General features: G+C 47.4%; 1 protein-coding gene and 1 long non-coding RNA gene across 2 annotated transcripts; one reads left to right on the top strand and one right to left on the bottom strand.

The window, feature by feature from the left end:
* Positions 1-6,541: 6,541 nt before the first annotated feature.
* On the bottom strand, positions 6,542-7,455 carry LOC123190773 (uncharacterized). The gene is made up of 2 exons (XR_006496561.1): positions 7,151-7,455; positions 6,542-7,068 (listed from the first exon to the last, which is right to left on the bottom strand). It is a non-coding gene; the product is annotated as an uncharacterized lncRNA (long non-coding RNA).
* A 297-nt stretch (positions 7,456-7,752) lies between these two features.
* Positions 7,753-9,200, top strand: LOC123190771 (protein IRX15-LIKE). The gene has a single exon (XM_044603488.1). The coding sequence runs from the start codon at positions 8,017-8,019 to the stop codon at positions 8,965-8,967; it is 951 nt and encodes a 316-aa protein (XP_044459423.1). The 5' UTR covers positions 7,753-8,016; the 3' UTR covers positions 8,968-9,200.
* Positions 9,201-19,715: the final 10,515 nt, after the last annotated feature.

Here is a 19,715-nt window from a genome sequence, read left to right as displayed (position 1 = left end):
GTTACTCTGTTTATTTGAATAATACCTTCAATGGTCTTGCACCTAAAATGAATGGTTTATTGAATCTCGATCATAGTGATACACATGTTCATGCCAAAAGATATAAGATAGTAATGATAGTACCACCTACTTGTGGCACTGCCACGTAAGTCATATCGGTATAAAACGCATGAAGAAGCTCCATGTTGATGGATCTTTGGACTCACTCGTTTTTGAAAAGTTTGAGACATGCGAACCATGTCTATTGGTGTATATGCATGAAGAAACTCCATGCAAATGGACCGTTTGGACTCACTTGATTTTGAATCACTTGAGACATGTAAATCATACCACATGGGCAAGATGACTGAAAGCCTCGTTTTCAGTAAAATGGAACTAGAAAGCAACTTGTTGGAAGTAATACATTTTGATGTGTGCAGTCCAATGAATGCTGAGGCATGTAGTGGATATCATTATGTTCTTACTTCACAGATGATTTGAGTAGATGTTGAGTATATTTACTTGATGAATCACGAGTCTGAATTATTAAAAGGTTCAAGTAATTTCAGGGTGAAGGTGAGAGATCGTCGTGACAAGAGGATAAAATGTCTATGATATGATCATAGAGATGAATATCTGAATTACGAGTTTGGCACAGAATTAAGACATTGTGGAAATTGTTTCACAACTAATACAACCTGGAACACCATAGTGTGATGGTGTGTCCGAACATCATAACTGCACCCTATTGGATATGATGCATACCATGATGTCTCTTATCGAATTACCACGATAGTTTATGGGTTAGGCATTAGAGACAACCAACTTCACTTTAAATAGGGCACCACGTAATTCCGATGAGATGACACCGTATGAACTATGGTTTAGAGGAACCTAAGCTGTCATTTCTTAAAAGTTTGGGGCTACGACGCTTATGTGAAAAAGTTTCAGGCTGATAAGCTTAAACCCAAAGCGGATAAATGCATCTTCATAGGACCCAAAACAGTTGGGTATACCTCCTGTCTCAGATCCGAAAGCAATAAGGGATTGTTTCTAGAATCGGGTCCTTTCTCGAGGAAAAGTTTCTCTCGAAGGAATTGAGTGGGAGGATGGTGGAGACTTGATGAGGTTATTGAACCGTCACTTCAACTAGTGTATAGCAGGGCACAAAGAGTTGTTCCTGTGGCACCTACACCAATTGAAGTGGAAGCTTATAATATTGATCATGAGACTTCGGATCAAGTCACTCCCAAACCTCGTAGGATGACAAGCATGCGTACTACTTCAGAGTGGTACGTAATCCTGTCTTGGAAGTCATGTTGCTAGACAACAATGAACCTACGAGCTATGGAGAAGCGATGGTGGGCCTGGATTCCGATAAATGGCTCGAGGCCATAAAATCCGAGAGAGGATCCATGTGTGAAAACTAAGTGTAGACTTTGGCAGAAGGGCTCGATGGTCGTAAGGCTGTTGAGTACAGATGGATTTTTAAAAGGAAGACGGACAATGATGGTAAATGTCACCATCAAGAAAGCTCGACTTGTCGTTAAGATGTTTTCCGACAAGTTCAAGGAGTTGACTACGATGAGACTTTCTCACTCGTAGTGATGCTAAGAGTCTGTTGGAATTATATTAGCGATTACTGCATTGTTTATGAAATCTTGCAGATAGGATGTCAAAAACATTGTTTTCTCAACGATTTTCTTGAGGAAAGGTTGTATGTGATACAACCGGAAGATTTTGTCAATCCTGAAAGATGCTAATAAGTATGCAAAGCTCCAGTAATCCTTCTGAGGACTGGAGTAAGCATCTCGGAGTTGGAATGTATGTTTTGATGAGATGATCAAAGATTTTGGATGTATACAATGTTTATGAGAAACTTGTATTTCCAAAGAAGTGAGTGGGAGCACTATAGAATTTCTGATGAGTATATGTTGTTGACATATTGTGGATCAGAAATGACGTAGAATTTCTGGAAAGCATATAGGGTTATTTGGAAAGTGTTTTTCAATGGAAATCCTGGATTAAGCTACTTGAACATTGAGCATCAAGATCTATAAGGATAGATCAAAACGCTTAATGGTACTTTCAAATGAGCACATACCTTGACATGATCTTGAAGGTGTTCAAGATGGATCAGTCAAAGAAGGAGTTCTTGCCTGAGTTGTAAGGTATGAAGTTAAGACTTAAAGCTCGACCACGGCAGAATAGAGAGAAAGGACGAAGGTCGTCCCCTATGCTTAGACATAGGCTCCATAGTATGCTATGCTGTGTACCGCACCTAATGTGTGCCTTGCCACATGTCTGGCAAGAGGGTACAAAGGTGATCCAGGAGTGGATCACCAGATAGCGGTCAAAATTGTCCTTGGAGTAATAAGGACATGTTTCTCGATTATGGAGGTGATAAAGAGTTCGGCGTAAAGGGTTACATCGATGCAAGCTTTAACACCTATCCGAATGACTCTGAGTGGCAAACCGGATACGTATAGTGGAGCAACCATTTGGAATAGCTCCAAGTGGAGCGTGGAAGCAGCATTTATAATATGACCTAGAGATTTGCAAAGTACATACGGATCTGAATGTTGCAGACCCATTGACTAAAACCTCTCTCATAAGCAAAAACATGATCAAACCCAGAACTCATTGAGTCTTAATCACATGATGATGTGAACTAGTTTAGTGACACTAGTAAACTCTTTGGATGTTGGTCACATGGCGATGTGACCTGTGAGTGTTAATCACATGGCGATGTGAACTAGATTATTGACTCTAGTGCAAGTGGGAGACTGTTGGAAATATGCCCTAGAGGCAATAATAAATTGATTATTATTATATTTCCTTGTTCATGATAATCGTTTATTATCCATGCTAGAATTGTATTGATAGGAAACTCAGATACATGTGTGGATACATAGACAACACCATGTCCCTAGTAAGCCTCTAGTTGACTAGCTCGTTGATCAATAGATGGTTACAGTTTCCTGACCATGGACATTGGATGTCGTTGATAACGGGATCAAATCATTAGGAGAATGATGTGATGGACAAGACCCAATCCTAAGCCTAGCACAAAGATCGTGTAGTTCGTATGCTAAAGCTTTTCTAATGTCAAGTATCATTTCCTTAGACCATGAGATTGTGCAACTCCCGGATACCGTAGGAATACTTTGGGTGTGCCAAACGTCACAACGTAACTGGGTGGCTATAAAGGTACACTACAGGTATCTCCGAAAGTGTCTGTTGGGTTGGCACGAATCGAGACTGGGATTTGTCACTCCGTGTAAACGGGGAGGTATCTCTGGGCCCACTCGGTAGGACATCATCATAATGTGCACAATGTGATCAAGGAGTTGATTACGGGATGATGTGTTACGGAACAAGTAAAGAGACTTGCCGGTAATGAGATTGAACAAGGTATCGGGATATCGACGATCGAATCTCGGGCAAGTATCGTACCGCTAGACAAAGGGAATTGTATACGGGATTGATCGAATCCTCGACATCGTGGTTCATCCGATGAGATCATCGTGGAACATGTGGGAACCAACATGGGTATCCAGATCCCGCTGTTGGTTATTGACCGGAGAACGTCTCGGTCATGTCTGCATGGTTCCCAAATCCGTAGGGTCTACACACTTAAGGTTCGATGACGCTAGGGTTATAAAGTAAGTTTGTATGTGGTTACCGAATGTTGTTCGGAGTCCCGGATGAGATCCCGGACGTCACGAGGAGTTCCGGAATGGTCCGGAGGTAAAGATTTATATATGGGAAGTCCTGTTTTGGTCACCGGAAAAGTTTCGGGTTTTATCGGTAACGTACCGGGACCACCGGGAGGGTCCCGGGGGTCCACCAAGTGGAGCCACCAGCCCCGGAGGCTTGCATGGGCCAAGAGTGGGAAGGGACCAGCCCCTGAGTGGGCTGGTGCGCCTCCCACAAGGCCCAAGGCGCAGCTAGGAGGAGAAAGGGGAAACCCTAGGCGCAGATGGGCCTAAGGCCCACCCTAGGGCGTGCCCCCTCTCCCCCTCTTGGCCGCCCCCCTCCATCCCATCTAGGGCTGCCGCTCCCTAGGGGTGGGAACCCTAAAGGGGGCGCACCCTCCTCCCCTTCCCCTATATATACTTGAGGTTAAGGGGCTGCAACACAGACGATTTGATCTCTCCCTGGCGCAGCCCTACCTCTCTCCTCCTCGTCTCTTGCGGTGCTTGGCGAAGCCCTGCTGGAGTACCACGCTCCTCCACCACCATCACGCCGTTGTGTTGCTGCTGGATGGAGTCTTCCTCAACCTCTCCCTCTCTCCTTGCTGGATCAAGGCATGGGAGACGTCACCGGGCTGTACATGTGTTGAACGCGGAGGTGCCGTCCATTCGGCACTAGGATCTCCGGTGATTTGGATCACGACGAGTACGACTCCTTCAACCCCGTTCTCTTGAACGCTTCCGCATAGCGATCTACAAGGGTATGTAGATGCACTCTCCTTCCCCTCGTTGCTGGTTTCTCCATAGATAGATCTTGGTGACACGTAGGAAAATTTTGAATTTCTGCTATGTTCCCCAACACTATTCACACCAGACTTATCAGGCATCAAATTAAACAGGAAGTTTTTGGCAACATTTCAATGACTTATAGGTCGAATGTTCTTGATTCTGTAAAGAGTTACCCGAGTTACCCATATTGTTCATATGTTTTTTTACTGGCAACATTACATCGGTTGTTTGAACTACTCATGGACAGTTATCAATTCGAATACTAGATATTATCGCAACCACCCACGTAACTACATCACTACTGTAGTGTTTTTGCTACTACCTAGCAAGCTGGGTAACCTGCATCATGCCATGGTGAGAATTTAGCATAATCAATCTGCTAACTATGTAAAATTCTTCCTAAACCTAGAGATATGATCACATATGCATGTCACCACAAAATCACAAGGGTAGAGTTAAGCATGCTGACATACTATAAGTTATCAAGCCGGAGCAGTGTGAGTTATGAGGCCAAAGCAGTATGAATTATCAGCTAGAACCAATTTAAGTTACCATGCTGGAAAAAAAGAATGAGTTGAACAAGCTAAAAGAGTGTGAGTTAAACATTCTGGCACTATATAAGTTATCAAGTTGCATAAAGCTCTCATGTTGAATGTAAAAATAAAGTGTTGAAAGCAAAATCAAATTAAACAATACACACGGTATAATTTATCAGGCTAAAGCAATATGAATTATCAAGTAGTATACCATGCCGAAAAAATAGATTCAATTAACCAAGCTAACAAAAAATGGTTGTTATCATGCTGAAATACTTGAAGTTAGCAGGCTCTAGCTGCATATGTCATCAAGATGAAGTAAAACATGAGTGTTGAAAGCAGACCGAGTTAAACATTGTAACACATCACAAGTTATCACGCCGACATTTTGTATTTATCAGGCTCAAGTCACATAAGTTATTTGGTTGAGGTAAAATTATAAGTGTTGAAAGCGGTTAGAGTTATACATGCTGACATAATGTAATTTATCAAGCTAAATCAATATGAATTATCAGGTGGAAACAAAATTGGAGTTGCCACACTAAAAAACAAAATGAGTTAAATAGGGAAATAAAAGTGAAAGTGGAAGTAAAGACATGAGTGTTGAAAAGTAGTTCAAGTTAATCATTCGGACACATCACAACTTATCAGGCTGACATATTGTAACTTATCAGTCTCAAGTTACATAAGTTATCATGTTGAAAGTAAAAAATTAAGTGTTGAAAGCGGAACAAGTTAAATTGCTACACACAGTATAATTATCAGGCCAAAAAGGTATGAATTATCAGGCTAAAAAGTATGAATTATCATGTAGAAATTGTTTAGGGTACCATTCTGAAAAAAAGAATTAATCAAGCTAACAAAATTGGTTGTTATCATGCCCACATACTTGAACTTATCAGGGTGATACATAGTATATTATAAGTTATCAGGCTCAAGCTGCATAAGTCATCAAGATGAAGTAAAAATATGATTGCTGAAAAAAGCAGCCCGAGTTAACCATTCTGACACATCACGACCTATCGTGCTGACATATTATAATTTATCAGCATCAAGTTGCATAAGTTATCAGGTTGAACGTAAAGTTAAAGTGTTCGAAGCAGATCAAGTTAAACTACCACACATGGTATAATTATCAGGCCAAATAACATATGAATTACCAGGTAGAAACAATTGAATTACCATGCTGAAAAATAAAATGAGTTAAAACATGCTATCAAAGTGAGTGTTATTATGCTGATACAGTAGAAAGCTACCAGACTAACATCGTATAAGTTATCGGGCTCTAGCTGAGTGGAAACAAATTCGAGTTAAAAAATATGAATTGTCAAGATAAACAGTTTAGATACCATGCTGAAAAAAGAGCCAAACAAGCTAACACATTACAAACAAAATCATACAGATTTTGCTAAGCAAAAAGTGATGCGAAGTTGAACACATATCATGCTGACACACTAGAATCTGCAAGGCTAAACAACGTATAAGTTACCAGGCTAAACATTGCCACAAAATAAGGAAACAAGGAACAAAACACCTGGTCCAGAAAAAAAAACCTGATATTATTGCCACTCATTTTCCCCAACCTCACATTCGTACCACAAATTTCCAATAACGCAAAACAAACTATAGTACTACATCAGGGAATAGAACTATAATTGGTGTTTGTCCTTGTTAATTATAATCAGTGAAGGTTGTAAATCCCACACTTACATAGAATCAATCTACATGGTACAGTAGATGCATAGTGCCCGGTATGTTAGTGGGTTCTGGGAACAACTACCACCCACACTATTCTAGCAGTACAAAAAACAAATCGCACTTGATGCATACATCACTCCAAAGTCTTGATAACAGACGAACTGGACGAGGCGCTGCTCCTCCGCGGCGGTGCAGGAGGCATGTGAAGGACGCGATGGCAGACGGGGCTCGTAGCAGCGTGGATGGACAGATCCGAGGAGGGGCGACGCAGATCCGGTGGCGGGGAGCTCTGGCAGGGTGGCGGCGTTCTGGGTCGAGCTTGGCTCCACCGTAGATGGCGGCTGAACTGGAGCTTCCTTGGGCTGCCATGGCTACGAGAAAGAATACGAAAGATGAGAGATGGAGGATATGGAAGGAGGAAGTAGAGGGACTGGCGGAGGAGGAGCTACTCACCAATGGGCTCCGGTGACCAACGAGCGGTTCAGAGGGGGACGCGCAGCTCGGGATCGAGCTTCACCTGGCGACGCGGGCGCTGGATGGTAGGAGCGACGCGGAGGCGCTCCGGAGCGAGTACCACGGGGCGGCGGCTGCTGTGGGAAATGGATGGACATGGATAGAATAAGCATTCCAATTTTGCCATCGTCGATTGCACTCAAACATACAACACAACGAAACTTCGTCGGCCAATGCGCAAATTCTCAATTTCTCATCAATGTCAGATGCCGTATGACGCCGAGTTTCACTCACTCATTCATTCACACACACACACACACACACACACACACACACACACACACACACACACACACACACACACACACACACACACACACACACACACACCGCGTCCTCCTCTGAGACCCCCACGCTCATACCATGATGACACCAGCCCGAGAGTACGTACGTCCTCCTACAAGGCCGGACTTTACGGGCTCCGTCACAGCGTTCAGTAGTCAGCAGCGACCCACCCGCCAAAAACTAATGCAAAAGCCACACACCAGCCAAATAATACCACGCCCTCTTCCTCCGCACGAACAACGTGCCCCGACCCGACCCAACCCGACGCGGTAGATGGCGTCGAGACAGCGTAACAACTCTCCCCAGCCTCCACTCACTCCCCTGCTACTTGAACCCACCAAAATATCGCACCTTCCTCCCCCAATCCGAGCTGAGCCAAGCTGGGTCGACCGAGAGAACACACACACACGAGGCCAGCTGACCTTTCCCCTCTCCTCCCCACGGTCTCCGTCCCCACGCAGCTCAGCCACGCCGATTGATTCTCCCATCGTTCCATCCCCACGCAGCTCCTTGGGCGATCGATGAAGTCCATCGGCAGCCGGGACAAGCTGCAGGCGGCGGCGGCGGCGACGGGTCCCCGGCGGGTGCTGCTGCTGGTCTTCGCCTCCTGCTTCGCCTTCGCCACGCTCCTCACCTTCCTCTACACCTCCTCCGGCTTCGCCTCCGCCGCGTCCTCCGGCTCGCGCCTGGGTTCGTCGTCCTCGTCTAACGCGGCGGCCGGCTCCGGGGCGGCGCTGCCGCTGCCGGTGTTCGACGCGCTGGTCCACTACGCCTCCTTCTCCAACGCCACGCACCGGATGACGGACACGGACATCCGGGCCATCTCCGCCATCCTGCGCGCGCGGGGGCCCTGCAACCTGCTCGTCTTCGGCCTGGGCGCCGAGTCGCCGCTCTGGCTCGCGCTCAACCACGGCGGCCGCACGGTGTACCTGGACGAGAACGAGTTCTACGTCAAGTACCTGGAGCCGCGCCACCCGGGGCTGGAGGCCTACGACGTCTCCTACACCACCAAGGTGCGCGACTTCCGGGACCTGCTGGAGGCGGCCCGCGGCTCCCGCGCCGCCGAGTGCCGGCCGGTGCAGAACCTGCTCTTCTCCGAGTGCCGGCTCGCCATCAACGACCTGCCCAACGAGCTCTACGACGTGCCCTGGGACGTGGTGCTCATCGACGGGCCGTCCGGGTGGAACCCCAACTCCCCCGGCCGGATGCCGTCCATCTTCACCACGGCCGTGCTCGCCCGCTCCGGCGCCACCGCCGCCAAGGGCCCCACGGACGTGCTGGTGCACGACTTCAACTTCGAGGTGGAGCAGGTGGTGAGCAAGGAGTTCCTGTGCGACGAGAACCGGGTCGCCGGCAGCGGCACGCCCTCGCTCGCCCACTACGTCATCCGCTCCGGCGGCCCCGCCGACGCCTTCTGCGCCGCCGGCCAGGACGGCCGGGCCACGTCCGAGGAGAAGACCCGCCGCAAGTAATCGAGACCCGCACTTTGATTAATTAGCCGCCCCCCTCTCCTCTCTAATTCTTGTTATTATCATTTCTTTTCTTCTTCTTTTTTGTGACATATACGAGTAATATATGTTTGTTGTTTTTTTGGGAACAATAATTGTAACAAGAAAGGCTCCTTCGATCAAAAGTGTAACAATCAATCGTGACGGCATGATTGATCGCCTCGAAAAAAAAATGAAATAGTAGAGGTTAATTTACACTTTGACAGATTGCTTGGGATCGATTCGACATGTGCTGGTGGGTGGGTGGATCCATCCATCCATCGATCGGGTTGCTTTTACATTTTCCTTTGCCCTGCCCGGTTGCGTGCGTTGCTCGATAATAAAGGTGGTGGGATCATATTCATTTGCCCGTCGTATTTTGGTCATTAATGAGCGAGGGCGTCGTTGCTTTGATCTGATCTGATCAAGAAGTGTCTCGGATCGGCAGTCAGTTCATTGGAGTCGCTGTCGTTGGGCTGATGCGCCGTTGGATCCGTGGAAGATGTCCATGTTTCGCAGCAACGTCCGACGGCTCAACGAACTGGGGGCATAGCGTATCCTCGTCTTGACCCTTTGTGGTATGCCAACATGGGCAACATGTGCAGTCTACGTGGCAGTGATCAGACACCAACCATGATGCCAATACAAACGAGCACATGTGTGATCTCTGCTAGACTAAAAGAAACTTGATATTGGGACAGTGCTACAGATCAAAAGCAATTTTTCCCAACTTGATTGACTGTGCTGCCCGCCGCCGCTGCGGCGTCGTTGTCGCCGGTCGCTGACGCTGGCGCCGGCAGGTACGGGGGCGGCGGTTAGTGGTCAGCTCGGACGTGCTGCCTGTCACCGGCTTGCGCCTGTGCGCGATCGTGTGTGCCCAACAGCTCATAGGACGATCATAAATTGGATTTGGTTAACTTCAAAAAAAAAAATGGATTTGGTTTGCAGGGTATGGAAAAGAAGGAGCGTTGGTACAGCCTGCCCCACGTGCCGTCGGTCTCAAGAGACTTTTTTCTTCTTATTAGCCGGAACGGTCGATCGGGTGACGTGCCACCCACCCTCCCTCCTCCTCCGGACACGAACCGTGAGCGAGCGACGGAGCGAGCGAGCACTAGTGCTGGTTTTCTGGTACCAACCCACCGATTAGAATAGGAGAATTAGGAGCGAAATGCTGGTGCAGCGATCAGATCAGAGGCTGATACTCTTGCTTTAGCACTTTTCATTTCCCCTGGAGAATAATGTGGTAGATGGCGTCGTGGTTGCCAAGGGTAATTTCCGTTGAATTCCCATTGACGGGTTCTCGCACGGAAAGACTGCATGTAATGTAATTTTGGTGGACGCAGTCGGTGATACGTACGTAGCAGCTAGGAATTGACGCGTTCGGTGGATTTCTGCACGGACCAGAGTACGGGTAACTACGCGTTTTCTACCTCCGGCAGTTTGTCAATCTGTCAGTCCTTTGTGACTATATAAAACTAGTGCGACGAATTGGTTGGTTCTTGAATAGCTATATAAGCTACGGACATGTACTCCTACTGCAGTATTGGTGCGTGAAGCAAGCAGTGGCCCTAGTTTGGCGATTTCCGGTCCAACTTTTCTGAGTTCGTTCGTTCGACGTAGCGATCGAGCTAGAGGAAGGAGTCTTCGCTTGTTGCTTCCTTGGTCAACGAGCTAAGCTAGCCTTGACAGTGATGAGTTCCGAGATTGCTCGTCCGGGAGCGAGCCTTTGAGCTGTATTTTAGTCGGCTTCCGTGTGTACAGGCTCCGTGACGTGCTGAAAAAAAGTTAGGCCCGCATGGCCGACCGACCGAGTTTTGACGTGGGAGTGGGACGCGCTCCATTGACCCCTCACCGACTGGTCCCGTTCCGTTTCTTGCGCGGGGCTCGACTCGATGGGTCTCCAATAATCTAAGCATCTGTGCGCCTCAAGAGAAGTCGAATCCAAGGCACATTGGCAGTACTAGGACTAAACTGCTGCTCTGTGTTTGTAGTTGAAGCCAGATTGGTGGATCATAATCGCACCAAACGTTGTGGGTTAAACTAAACAGGGGGGGCGCTCCTCTTAGCTAGAGGGCACGTTTACATCGAGCAGTTTTTTTTAAAGCAGCAGCTTACTTTTTTTTTTTGAAAAAGCAGCAATTTACTTGTTTTGTTTTTGATTTGGGCGCATTTGAGCTTTTTGTTTTGAGCGCATCAGGTTGAGCGGTTTTTTGTTGTTGTTGTTGTTGTTGTTGTTGTTGTTGTTGTTGTTGTTGAGGCAGATCGGGTTGAGCAATTGCCAACTTGCCGTGCCCGTGGGAGGTCCAGAGCGGAAAGTAGTGGCTGCGCCCAAGTTCAGGTCAGCCCAAATCGACCATCGAAAGATCCAAGTATTCGATAAAATAATAATGATTACTGAACAAACATTCTCTGGCGACTTTTCCAAACAAACAAACAAATAAAGGCATCTCCAACGCTACCCTCTAAAACGGACATAGTATGCGTCCATGGACATATCCGGACGCGTCTGCGGACAATGATATAGGAGCCGCCATCCAACGGAGACCATTCACCCCATCCGGAGGGCACAGAGGGACAAATGCGCTACAACCTTGGCCTCCTCGCACATCACTGACTAGTGGATGGGCATGTCTACGACGAGCAAGGCGGCCATGGTCGTGGAGGACCCGACCTTCGTCGACCAGCAGCTCTTCGAGGTTGCGTGCCGGTTACAAGGCGATGGTGGCGTAGGCGGTGGCAGTTGAGGACAAAGACACTCCAACCACTATCATGAGTGTCTCCTCGTTCGCGCCAGCCCGCGACGACTGTGAAGCGGGGCCGTCCAGGTCAATCATCGACCTGACCGCCACCAACAAACATCGGCAACCAGGCAGCGGACTTCGGCGAGGAAGAGTGGGAGGTGGGACTCGGACGTGCCCCCATGTCCTGCTCTTCCTCGCCGGATGTGGGAAAGAACAGGACGTGGAACTCAGACATTTCCACGGCCGGTGAAGATTTAGACCAGGAACTTTTGCTCTATTGAAAAATCTCATGTCCGCTTTGTTTAATGAAATATGTCAATTTTTTCATGCATTTCATCTAGTTTGATTGAAGATTGTCCAGTTTGCATGAAATTTATCGTGTTTGTTCATGTCATGTTTGAAAAGCGGGCGGACGGACAACCGGCTTCAATGCATTAGAAAGTTTTCCCATCAACATATCCGGTACGTCGCTCTGGCATTGAACATGTGCGAAAACTGAGCAGACGCGGCGCAGACGGTGTTCTCGGATGGCGCGCTGCTTCAATGCTGGCTCCAGTGACCGATCGTGTCCGCTTTGGGTCGGCATGAATACGGTGCGGGAAGCGAAGCTGTCGGGCGGGAGAGGACGCGGGCGTGGGATATGGTTTTGGGTGGGATCACATTATCGGACGCGTACGTGGCGACGGTCTGAACGCCTGCAAAGCTACATCGGGACAGCTTGATTCGGATGTTTGCGGCCTATTTGAGGATTCACGCTGGGATGCTTTAGGTATTTGTCGGTTGCCACATTTTAGTTAGTCTTACCATGAATCATGTACACAAAAATATTCATCTGAGGTTCTATTCTGAATCCAAAACAGTGACATTTGTGTTCAGCGAAATACCCTCTCTCTTTGTCTGTTCACCACAGCGCAAGCCTTCACCACTTTGCAACTGTGAACCTAGTCCAGTGATAATAATAGACTCGTAATTGCAGATTACTAAGTACAGACTATCTTTGGATAACTTTCTGACGATGAAAATGCAAATCCATGGTATTATGCTGCCGGTGCAGTGCACCTATATGGGGTGTTAGTAGCAGTGTCAATTTCAGAACTAGAGCATGTTTAATAAAGCCCTCAAATCCTCAAATCTTTAAAGCAGTTTTAAAGGTTGAGAAGTGCTAATTTTTGGCGCTTTTAAGGATTGAAAAACAGGGGCAAAGACTAGGATCCTCAAACCCAACCCTTAAACTGCTTTAAGAGTTGGGTTTGGGGGTTCTAGTCTTTGCCTCAACCCCAACCTTTAAATCTATCATTTGACATCTCATAATTTATGACTACAAGAACACAATCAACCTCTAAACATACTACCAAATGACAATCATTGATGCACGGTTTAATAGTTTACATCACAAAATCATCATCTTCCCCCTCTCATCGGCACCATCATCAAAAAGTTGCACCTCGGCGCCGTCTCCTAGACCACATGCGGGCTCCATCAAGCATCTCCATAGGCGCCGGTGGAGTAGTCCACACCGCCATCACCACAACTACTCATCGGAGTGTCACCTCGAAAAGTAGAGGATGCACCACGGAACATCCTCTTCCTCTCTGCGATGTCCTCCTTGTAGTCCTTCCACCATTGCAATTGATCTTCATCCTTGTCCTTCTTGGACATCATCATGTGCTCCTTCTCTTCCACCATGAGTTCTTTCCATACCTTTGCCTCTTTGAGCTTGATCATCCTCTCCTCCAAGTCGGCCTTGCACTTTGCTTCTTCACGCTTTGCTTTAACTTGTGCAAGCTTGACCTCTTTCTTCTTCTCGGTGATAAGAAGTTTCGTCTCAAATGTCTTTGTTGTCAATTCCTCTCTTGCCTTCATCATGTGCTCCATCTTCTCCCTTAGGCTTGACGCCTCTCCTTCCATCTTCACCCTTAGCTTGCCCTTCTTGGTTCCCTCGGGCTTTCCCAAGTTCCTCTCCTCCTCATCTTCACTATCATCCATCCTAAGCATTGCCGACTTCTTGGGTGCGGTCTCTTGATCCCTCAACTTCCACTTGTCAAAGGTTTGAAGAATTTCCCAAGCATGCTTAAATGGGAATGGCTTGCCCTTGAAAGCGGCCATCTCCTTGTACCTCATGCCGGCAATTGTCTCCTATCAACCACACATAATCACATAAGAACCCACCAATAGCATAGTACACACACATAATCAAAATAGTGAAGAGATATGTACTCACATAGTCACTCTCCACGGTTCCACTAGGTGGTGCATCCCTCACTTGGTCCATGGCCGCACTCCAACGAGCACAAGCGGGCTTCATCAACTCCCACCGGCCTTGAAGCGACCGGTAAGTGCGAGAGATGAACCCACTATTCTTCGGCTTGATCCTACAATAGTTGTCCTCGATCCTTTGCCAATACCGTTTACCGGTTTGATCGGTGCCGGTGCTTGCATCCATCCCCACAGCTGTCCAAGCACGAACCAAGAGGATATCTTCCGCCTCGGTGTAGTTTGTCGACCCCGCGTGTGGGCGGGAAGTGGCGGTGAATGCCTCCTCCCCTATCTCGGCCACCTCCTCCTCGTCATCCCCTTCATCCTCCTCATCTTCCTCCAAGTCGTCACCAACCTTAAAGGGTTCTAGAGGCGGAGCCCCGAGGTCCACCTCTGCATCTTGGAGGAGGTCCATGAACGAGGATGGGGTTGCCATTTCCTCGAACACCTCGTGCGCTGTGGGAGGAGGTTCGGCGACGGCGGCGGGCGGGGTCGCGGGCTTCTTCCGCGGCTTCTCACTAGTAGAAAACAGGGCTTTGGTCCAGGCCGGGTCAGCCCATTAGTCCCGGTTCAGTCCAGAACCGGGACCAATGTGGGCATTGGTCCCGGTTCGTGAGCCCAGGGGGCCGGCCGGGCCACGTGGGCCATTGGTCCCGGTTCATCTGGACCTTTTGGTCCCGGTTGGTGGGATGAACCGGGACCAATGGGCCTCGCTCCTTGCCCACCACCATTGGTCCCGGTTGGTGGCTTGAACCGGGACCAAAGGCTCCCCTTTAGTCCCGGTTCATGTCACCAACCGGGACCAATGAGGTGCCTATATATACCCCTCGCTCGCGAGCAGAGCACCCCAGTGCTCTGTTTTTCTCTGGCCGAGGGGGAGAGGGCTTGGTGGTGCTCTAGCTCACCTCCTATGCACACAAGGTGTTCGATGGAATGCCCGAGCCACACTACTTAAGCTTTCTCCTCTCCAAGCTCGACCTCCAAGCTCCATTTTCCATAATATTTGTCTAGGTTTAGCGGTCCGTCACGCCCCGTCCCCGTCTTCACCGCCGTCGATCACCCGCGCCGAGCTCATCGCCGGCACCACCGTGGTGAGCCTCTTGTTCTTATCTTCTTTCTGAAAGGAAAAATATTCTTACTTGTATGTTTACATAGATACTTGTATTATTTTCTTACTTTTATTATTGCATCTTATATAGTGCGATGGTTTTGGTATCCGCCCCCGTCGGCCCTCGTCCTGTCTATGATTCGGATGTGGTATATATATTATCTTTATAACTATTGGTTCATTTATTGTTTATGAAAATTATGCCGACCAACGTGACATAGATTTTATTTATGTAGGATGTATGTGAATCGGAAATGCCAACCGACCCTATTGTCGAGAGGTTAAATTTAGTTGAAGAAGAAAACAATTTGTTGAAGGAAAAAATAAAAAAATTGAGGAGGAGAAGATGATATTGGAGTTGCATGTTGCGGATGTCGTCGATGATCACAAGATCAAGATGGATGCAATGCGCTTGAAGATTAGAAAGATTAGAAAATATGCCATTCATACCGAGGCTTGGTATCATTATGCCGTTGGATCAATTGTTACCTTGGTTGCGATTATGATCGCATTTGTTTTCGCATTGAAATGTTTTACATAGTTTCAATGTATGGTTTAATTAATTAGATGCTCTGGAGAGCTATATGTTGTTAGATGAGAACTATGTATGCACTTTGGTTTTAATGTGATGATGAACTTCTATTAATTTGGACACTTAATTATATATAATGCACGCAGATGAACCGGCAATGGATGTACGGTGACAGACACACCTGCGAGTACATTAAGGGCGTGCATGAGTTTCTCGATGCGGCTGAGGCAAACAAGCAGAATGGTTTTATGTGTTGTCCATGCACTGAATGTGGGAATACGAGGTCTTACTCTAACCGGAAAATCCTTCACTCCCACCTGCTTTACAAGGGTTTCATGCCACACTATAATGTTTGGACGAGGCACGGAGAAATAGGGGTTATGATGGAAGACGGCGAAGAAGAAGAGTACGATGACAACTATGTGCCCCCTGAATACGGTGATGCTGCAACGGGGGGAGCTGGTGAAGATCAAGAGGAACCAGACGATGTGCCCAATGATGCTGCAACGGGTGAAGCTGCTGAAGATCAAGAGGAACCAGACGATGTGCCCGATGATGATGATCTCCGCCGGGTCATTGTCGATGCAAGGACGCAATGCGAAAGTCAAAAGGAGAAGCTGAAGTTCGATCGCATGTTAGAGGATCACAAAAAAGGGTTATACCCCAATTGCGAAGATGGCAACACAAAGCTCGGTACCATACTGGAATTGCTGCAGTGGAAGGCAGAGAATGCTGTGGCTGACAAAGGATTTGAGAAGCTACTGAAAATATTGAAGAAGAAGCTTCCAAAGGATAACGAATTGCCCGACAGTACATACGCAGCAAAGAAGGTCGTATGCCCTCTAGGATTGGAGGTGGAGAAGATACATGCATGCCCTAATGACTGCATCCTCTACCGCGGTGCATACAAGGATCTGAACGCATGCCCGGTATGCGGTGCATTGCGGTATAAGATCAGACGAGATGACCCTGGTGATGTTGACGGCGAGCCCCCCAGGAAGAGGGTTCCTGCGAAGGTGATGTGGTATGCTCCTATAATACCACGGTTGAAACGTCTGTTCAGAAACGAAGAGCATGCCAAGTTGATGCGATGGCACAGTGAGAACCGAAAGAAAGATGGGAAGTTGAGAGCACCCGCTGACGGGTCGCAGTGGAGAAAAATCGAGAGAAAGTACTGGGATGAGTTTGCAAAGGACCCAAGGAATGTATGGTTTGCTTTAAGCGCGGATGGCATTAATCCTTTCGGGGAGCAGAGCAGCAATCACAGCACCTGGCCCGTGACTCTATGTATGTATAACCTTCCTCCTTGGATGTGCATGAAGCGGAAGTTCATTATGATGCCAGTTCTCATCCAAGGCCCTAAGCAACCCGGCAACGACATTGATGTGTACCTAAGGCCATTAGTTGAAGAACTTTTACAGCTGTGGAATGGAAACGGTGTACGTACGTGGGATGAGCACAGACAGGAGGAATTTAACCTTAAGGCGTTGCTGTTCGTGACCATCAACGATTGGCCCGCTCTCAGTAACCTTTCAGGACAGACAAACAAAGGATACCACGCATGCACGCACTGTTTAGATGACACTGAAAGTATATACCTGGACAAATGCAGGAAGAATGTGTACCTGGGCCATCGTCGATTTCTTCCGACCAACCATCAATGTCGAAAGAAAGGCAAGCATTTCAAAGGCGAGGCAGATCACCGGAAGAAGCCCGCCATGCGTACCGGTGATCACGTACTTGCTATGGTCAATGATTTACACTACGTAATCTTTGGAAAGGGTCCCGGTGGACTAGCTGTTCCGAATGACGCTGAGGGACACGCACCCATGTGGAAGAAGAAATCTATATTTTGGGACCTACCCTACTGGAAAGACCTAGAGGTCCGCTCTTCAATCGACGTGATGCACGTGACGAAGAACCTTTGCGTGAACCTGCTAGGCTTCTTGGGCGTGTATGGGAAGACAAAAGATACACCTGAGGCACGGGAGGACCTGCAACGTTTGCACGAAAAAGACGGCATGCCTCCGAAGCAGTATAAAGGTCCTGCCAGCTACGCTCTTACGAAAGAAGAGAAAGAAATCTTCTTTGAATGCCTGCTCAGTATGAAGGTCACGACTGGCTTCTCGTCGAATATAAAGGGAATAATAAATATGCCAGAGAAAAAGTTTCAGAACCTAAAGTCTCATGACTGCCACGTGATTATGACGCAACTGCTTCCGGTTGCATTGAGGGGGCTTCTACCGGAAAACGTCCGATTAGCCATTGTGAAGCTATGTGCATTCCTCAATGCAATCTCTCAGAAGGTGATCGATCCAGAAATCGTACCAAGGCTAAGGAGTGATGTGGCGCAATGTCTTGTCAGTTTCGAGCTGGTGTTCCCACCATCCTTCTTCAATATCATGACGCACGTCCTAGTTCATCTAGTCGACGAGATTGTCATCCTGGGGCCCGTATTTCTACACAATATGTTCCCCTTTGAGAGGTTCATGGGAGTCCTAAAGAAATATGTCCGTAACCGCGCTAGGCCAGAAGGAAGCATCTCCATGGGCCATCAAACAGAGGATGTTATCGGGTTTTGTGTTGACTTCATTCCTGGCCTTAAGAAGATAGGTCTCCCTAAATCGCGGTATGAGGGGAGACTGACTGGAAAAGGCACTCTTGGAAGAGACTCAATAATATGCAGGGACGGATATTCTTGGTCTCAAGCACACTACACAGTTCTACAGAACTCTACCTTGGTGACCCCGTATGTCGATGAACACAAGAACAGTCTGCGCTCCAAACACCCGGAGCAGTGCGACGACTGGATTACATGTGAACACATCAGGACTTTCAGCAGTTGGTTGGAAACACGTCTCAGAGGTGACAACACTGTTTGTGATGAGTTGTACTTGTTGTCCAGGGGACCATCTTTGACTGTATTGACTTACAAAGGATACGAGATAAATGGGAATACATTTTACACGATCGCCCAAGATCAAAAGAGCACCAACCAAAACAGCGGTGTCCGCTTTGATGCAGCAACCGAGAGCGGAAAGGACACATATTATGGTTACATAGTGGACATATGGGAACTTGACTACGGACCTGATTTTAAGGTCCCTTTGTTTAAGTGCAAATGGGTCAATCTGTCAGGCGGCGGGGTACAGGTAGACCCACAGTACGGAATGACAACAGTGGATCTGAAAAATCTTGGGTACACTGACGAACCGTTCGTCCTAGCCAATGATGTGGCACAGGTTATCTATGTGAAGGACATGTCTACCAAACCGAGAAAAAGAAAAGATAAGGAAGCGAATACATCATACGATGAGCCAAAGCGCCACATAGTTCTTTCAGGAAAAAGGGACATCCTGGGAGTGGACGGCAAGACAGACATGTCTGAAGATTATGAAAAGTTTCATGAAATTCCTCCCTTCAATGTCAAGGCTGACCCAAGCATCCTGATAAACAATGAAGATTATCCATGGTTACGGCGCAATAAGCAAATGACACAAGCGAAGAAAAAGTGAAGACTTTCTCCCGCAACTATTATGATGATACCATGCCAACTTTGTAACACACGAACATGCTACCATTGTCCGTTTTGTACATGCACATGCTATGTGGGTGAAATTATGATACCATGCCAACTTTCAACTTTTTCAGAGTTCATTTGAAATGCTTTCATGTCTTATGGTTCGGCCCTCGTAATACCATGACCATTAGTCCCTGGCCCATGCCAACTTTCAACTTTCAACTTTCTAAAACTAATGGCACTAACAGAAAGTTTATAATTTTGCTCCTCGCCCCTGGCCCATGACCATTAGTCCCGGTTTGTGCCACAAACCGGGACTAAAGGGTTGGTCCTCGTTGCGGGCAGAGTTTAGTCCCACCTCGCCAACCGAAGGGGGCTCACACCGGTTTATAAGCCCTTCCCTCTCTGCCTTGTTGAGCTCCTCTCAAAGTGAAAATAGATGCCCTAATAGAGAAAAGTTTAACCTAAATTCATAGTGAATTTCTCTGAAATTCATAGAAATTTACTATGAATTTAGGTTGAATTTTCTCTATAAGCGCATCTATTCTCATTTTTTAGTAAGTTAATCACAAACTT

The sequence above is a fragment of the Triticum aestivum genome, chromosome 2A, assembly GCF_018294505.1.
Source record: "Triticum aestivum cultivar Chinese Spring chromosome 2A, IWGSC CS RefSeq v2.1, whole genome shotgun sequence".
Taxonomy (NCBI): domain Eukaryota; kingdom Viridiplantae; phylum Streptophyta; class Magnoliopsida; order Poales; family Poaceae; genus Triticum; species Triticum aestivum.
This window is presented reverse-complemented; position numbering and strand designations above follow the sequence as displayed.